Source organism: Monopterus albus, unplaced genomic scaffold, assembly GCF_001952655.1.
Source record: "Monopterus albus unplaced genomic scaffold, M_albus_1.0 scaffold77.1, whole genome shotgun sequence".
NCBI lineage: Eukaryota > Metazoa > Chordata > Actinopteri > Synbranchiformes > Synbranchidae > Monopterus > Monopterus albus.
In genome coordinates, this window is record NW_018127957.1 from 557,123 (window position 1) to 563,175 (window position 6,053).

Consider the following 6,053-nt stretch of genomic DNA (forward strand, 5'->3'; position numbering starts at 1 on the left):
ACAAATATTGCTTATGGCCTCGCCTCCTCCAGCGCAAAATTGTGACATCTGTCGCATTTCAATGACATAAAAATCGCATGAAATGTGACCTGGCTGTTCAGACTGAAGTCACATTGCAAAACATTGGATATGTATCCGATTTAGGACCACATATGAAAGTGGCCTGGGCCAGATTTGAAAAAAATCGGATTTGTGCTGTTCACACTGTCATAAGGACATCGGATATGGGTCACATTTGGGCAAAAAGATCGGATTTGAGCCACTTCAGCCTGCAGTGTGAACGTGGCCCTATTCTCTGTCTGCATCTAGGTTCCACACCACACTCACACATAACATGGTCCAACTTTAAAGAGCAGTTACAGTGCAGCATTAAAACTCTGGCAGCAGCATAAAGCAGATTAAGTGCAAAATAGAATTTAGATACAATAATTAAAAGCAGTGGAAACAGAACAGTCTTTAGTTTAGTTTTCCAAATAGCTCCAGTTGGGGCCAAAATAGCTTCTAATGGCTGCTGGTTCCAGCTCTGGACACCACTACTTGACCAGTCTGTGCAGAGCTGAGACACCTACCATGCTTGTACTTAACATACTGTATCTGATATAGTTTGGGCCCAGACCATCCAGAGAATTGTTGACAAGTAAGGCCTTCAGTTTTTTGTTTAATGTAATGTGTTCTTTCTTCTTGGAGTTTGTCAGTATTTTAGCAGCAGCATTTTAAATAAGTTGTAATTGTCTAATGGTCTTATTAGGGAGGCCAATCAGGAGTAGATTACAGAAGTCTACCCTAGTAGAAAGCATGAATGAGATTTTCTAAGTCCTGCTTTGACAGAAAATTTCTCATTCACTACACTTTTATTATATTTGCATGAGTTACTTAGCAGATTAGGATGTTTATAAAATGAGGCACTGTTATAGATTAAACTGCCCAATAGTGTATATAGTAGATAAAATTATCTTCACTTCCACCTGAAATACTACAATATATTGTAGTCCTAATTAAACAACCATGTTTTATTCACTGTAGCATCTCCAAATTTCTACACTCTTGTTTGTACTTCTGTATTCTAATCTTATTAGGCTACAATTTTTTTGCGCTACTATGCTATGCATTTGTTTTTATCATTTTAAAGTATTTAGTGTTTATAATCCTTATTTATATTCTTACAAATATATAGCATCAATTAATAATAGCCTAGTAGATATTATTATTGTTGTTGTTTTTAGATATTAAATAGGTTACTGACTGTTACATAAAGTGGTTTAATGATGACCCCCAAATTAAACATACACTCTTCATCAAAGGAATCATGAAAATCATTATATATCCCTTTAATTGTATAAATATGTGTATCACGAAGAGATAACAACAAAATATGAAAAAAAAAATGTTTCGTGACAACTTGTAGCCTACATGTGAACAACACCCCCAAACGGGCCACGGCAGTTTCCGAGGCGTACCTGAAGGTTGCAGTGTGGGAAGTGGGATGAATGATGTACTGCAGCCCTGCATCGTGCTCCGTACACGTGTAGAGCCAATTTGGGGGGGATACATGGCTTTGTGATGAGCAAAGACGTTGCTGTTCGGATTGATATTTGGGCTCTTACAAAAGATCTCTGTCGTTGACAATTTGCTTGGAAGCCTACCGCTGGCCGAAGAATATTTCGGTGAGTTGAAATTTGATTCTGTTACATGTGAGGAGCTGTTGGGTAGCTAGCAGACTTAAGTTACAAGCTAAACACTAACGCTAGGCCTACGTACGACTTCCAGTCAAAAAAATAAAAGTTCTACTGAAAAACCATGCGCTGGGATGTGATTCGTTTCAACAGTAGTCTTCGTGATGCAGAATTATATTATAAATAATATTGCTATAGCTGTCGCAGTTTTTTGTATATATATATATGTTGCTGTGGTTTTCATACAAATGTTAATAAATCACTACCTCCGCTTTTACTTTTTGGCTCGTTTTCTGGTCACGTGGTCAGTCTGGTCACTAGCTTGATGCAGCGTGGGTTAGTTAAATTGTATTTTGTAAAAGTAGGAACTTAACAAGTAGTAGTTCAGCAGACTTTAAAACGGTCGGTTTTGCACGCGTATCATATAAGAGGCCATAGTTGTATTTTTTCGGAGAGAATTTTATCGTATACCTAACAGTTAGCACAATGCTAACTGTAGTGGCGGCGCTACTTTGATTCTGTTGACTTTGCCTACCGGGACATTCTGGACGGGCGGTCCGCTCACTTGTTAGTTTCGTCTCCTACCGAAAATTGGAAATTCCCGTCCGCACTGGCCGTACTGTAATCGAGAACCAAGTGCGCCCCGTTATGTACAATGAAGCTGTTTGGATGTCGGCAGGATGGAAACGTTTTAGCATTTAACTTTACAGATAGTTGTTCAGATTGTAACCACTGTGGCGTTAATTAGCCAGTACTTTCAGGTGTTACACGTTTATTGGTTGGTTTGTTTGGCATCAACTGTTGAGTTCCACGTTGTATTAAAAACAACATGGAGGTTTAGCTATTGTGGTACTTTGCTAAATAGCAAATTATACGTGGCTCTGAGGTGCAAAACAGAAAACATTTCACTGACTCAACAGAACAGAAAATATAGACATTTCAAAACAGAACAGCAAAACACAAGATTTCTCCAAACATAACAAACAAAAAATATGGCAAAACAGCAGTAAATGAAAACATAATGATCTGAGGAAGGATCTCTGTAAATGACATTTCATGTTCAGTCACTAATGTAGGTGTGTTTATGGATGTATTAAGGCGAACAGAGCTTAATAAAGCTGCTCATCAAAGTTGGCATACTATGCTGTAGAATTTAAGGTTATTTGCTCTTTAACGCAGCTTGGTAACATCAGCAAACTGTTTATTGGTGAACCTCTGTGCCTTACGTTTGTTACATCTCTGTTCTGTTTTTAGCTCAGTGTGTTTCAGTCAAGCTAGTTGTGCTACAATAAGGTTTCCTTTAGTTTTAATGGTTAAGCAGAAGGATGGAATGTTTGGCTCTGTCTATAAGCTGGAAGAAAACTCAGAGGCTATAAAACCTTACATGTGGTGTTGACATGATGCTGGTCCTTTTGTCATGGTACCAGAAGAATTATTGCACCAGTTAAGAGTAATGAAGAGAAATTAAACGTCCTTTCCTTGTTTTCTCCTTAATACATCCATGATTCTTCTGACCTGTGATCTTAGGCAACATCACCAGAGAGCAACATGAGCTCAGTTTGTCTTTGAGTCTAAATGTGCACAGATATTTACTATCAAAATTATAATAAAGGTGCACAGTTACTATACGATCTCTGTATATTTCTCTAACCATTCTACAAGCATCTGCACTTTAATGTAATCATAACATGTATGTTGTGAATACCAAACGTTTTTCTTCTGACCTGTGGTCTTAGGCAACATCACCAGAGAGCAACATGAGCTCAGTTTGTCTTTGAGTTTAAATGTGCACAGATAACACCATTTACTATCCAAGTTATGAAGATCCACAGCTGCTATACTCTACTTTCTCTGCATATTAACCGAAATGATACCCAACCCTAACTGCCATACAAAAAAATGAAAGCACAGTAAAAATTTGAGTTTTTCACATGCTACATGTTTGGATGTTTTCTAAAAGCTTAATTCGGTTAGGTTTGTGTTAACGGCATAAACGTGATAATGGTTATGATCCACATTTTTATTCACAACATTTAGCTGGTCACAACCAAACAAAATTATCTAACTTACAGTATGATTTGATGCTTTTGTGGTTTCCAAATGAGGACTTGAAAGTGCTCCTCATCTCCAGCTCCACTGAGCCCAGTAGTTCCACCACTGGTAGAAGCAGCAGCCTGCTGATTCCCAGAGCCTCCGCTGCTGCTCGTTCTTGCAGTGACTGGCTCTGTTATGGTGTTGTTGGTCACATTTTCTGTTGGAACTACTTCGACTTCAGCATTAGCAGTGTTGTTTTCATCTGTGTTCTCAGTAATGTTACTATTGGTAGCATTTTGGTATTATTTGAAATTATAACGTTACTTGAAGAAAGAAAAGGCACCTTCATTGCTTGCTGCTGTTTACCATTTGCACTAACTGTGGAAAGCTTCCATGAGGATTATTTTTCTCAACAAATCATTTCCTACATAAATAGTTTAAACCAGTCCATGCCTTTCTTTTGATTTGTGTGCAATATAGGGATTGCTGCATGTGCACTGCAGTGCACCAGCTACAACGTGCATGATGTAGATATGTGCGCACCGAGACGTACAACCCTGACCGCTGTGCCTCAGCTTGTATTTTGCTTTGACATTCTGGATTAGAACAACAAACCAATTTGTTGCCCAATTGTTATCAATCTAAATTACTCCACTGCTAAATATAGGACTTTGTTAAAACTTGAACATGTGACTTTACTGGGGCACAGCAGATAAATCAGTCAAAGGGGTCTAACAACACATATGCCACCTTCCATTACTACTTCAGTGTTGCACTGCAGTGGTCACTGTAACTCTTGATCTTTTCTGTTTTGCATTCTTTGAACATATGTAGTTTAGATTCATTTGTTCATTTATTTATTTATTTATTTATCAAATACAGTGAAGACTTCTGACATGTTCCCAAAGCACAATGCAGTGTCAGTGTTGGTTTTTATCCTCTGAGTGAACTGCTTTGCATGGTCTACCCTTTGATTCGAATCACCTGTCTTTCTCCAGATACCAGAGCACAATGATGAAGTACATCCTGGTTACCGGAGGAGTCATCTCTGGCATCGGCAAAGGCATCATCGCAAGCAGCGTGGGCACAATCCTGAAGTCATGCGGTTTACATGTTACTGCCATCAAGATCGACCCTTACATCAACATAGATGCAGGCACATTTTCACCCTATGAGCATGGTATGTCGGGACAGGATCTTATTGAACACATTCTTAATTAAACCACATGTTTTGTATGCGGAGTGATTGTGCATTGTTCACTCTGTCTAGGTGAAGTGTTCGTGCTGGATGACGGCGGCGAGGTGGACTTGGATCTGGGGAACTACGAACGCTTCCTTGACATCCGGCTGACGAAGGACAACAACCTGACCACTGGCAAGATATATCAGTCAGTCATCAACAAGGAGAGGAGGGGAGACTACCTGGGCAAGACAGTGCAGGGTAAACAGCTGCTGTTTCAATTCCACAGATTGGTTAACTAATCACATACACTCACACTCATGTTTTTCTTTCTTTCATTGCAGTGGTGCCACACATCACAGATGCCATCCAGGAATGGGTTGTGAAACAGGCTAGAGTGCCAGTTGATGATGATGGTGTAGAACCTCGGGTCTGCGTGATTGAGGTAATCTCTGCAGTGCATTTTATCATATCATAATTAGCACCAGCAAACAGTTCAGATTTTATGCCACACTGTTCAAGGCTCTGCTGAAGCAGAGGTTGCTGGCACTGGCAATATTTGTGTGTGTTTGCAGTTAGGAGGCACTGTCGGAGACATAGAGAGTATGCCTTTCATTGAGGCCTTCAGGCAATTCCAGTTTAAAGTGAAGAGAGAGAACTTCTGTAACATTCACGTCAGTCTGATACCACAGGTAAGAGAACGACATCTTCAGGCCACGTTTATAGCATGTAAGCGATCAGAAACATTTAGAAAACTGTTTTAATTCTCTGATTTTAAGCTGTGTTCTTGCTCATGCTGCACGCTCTCTGCATTCACAGTCTACCTTGCTCTCTCTCTCTCTCTTAGTGGAATGGATTTAGGACAGGCAGTGAAATTCAGTAAAATTTGACATGGCTGCTTTAAATGTTTTGTGATAGGCAACAGTATCACAGAGCTCTCAGCTTGTCTACATGTCATATGTTCCAGGTGTACAGCTAGGATATATATATACAGTGAACTTAATTTATGCAGCGTCTCTATTGTTGTGTCCAGCCCAATGCAACAGGAGAGCAAAAGACCAAACCAACACAGAACAGCGTCAGAGAGCTGAGAGGACTGGGCTTGTCTCCAGATCTGGTAAGTCATCTTTTCACACACTCATCCTTCCGTAAAGGATTCCTTTTAC

At 39.6% G+C, this 6,053-nt stretch overlaps 1 protein-coding gene across 2 annotated transcripts in view; it reads left to right on the top strand.

Moving 5' to 3' along the window:
• The first annotated feature begins 1,425 nt into the window (after window positions 1-1,425).
• ctps1a (CTP synthase 1a) overlaps window positions 1,426-6,053 on the top strand; it is a 15,071-nt gene continuing 10,443 nt past the window's right edge. Inside the window, exons 1-6 of one of the 2 annotated variants that reach the window (XM_020606417.1) lie at window positions 1,426-1,664; window positions 4,706-4,887; window positions 4,978-5,148; window positions 5,232-5,332; window positions 5,463-5,579; window positions 5,921-6,004. In XM_020606417.1, the coding sequence (XP_020462073.1) occupies window positions 4,719-4,887; window positions 4,978-5,148; window positions 5,232-5,332; window positions 5,463-5,579; window positions 5,921-6,004 (642 nt within the window). In that variant the 5' untranslated portion in view covers window positions 1,426-1,664; window positions 4,706-4,718. Of the gene's footprint in view, window positions 1,665-1,976; window positions 2,010-4,705; window positions 4,888-4,977; window positions 5,149-5,231; window positions 5,333-5,462; window positions 5,580-5,920; window positions 6,005-6,053 lie in introns of those variants that run through there. The other variant, XM_020606416.1, reaches the window with a different exon arrangement.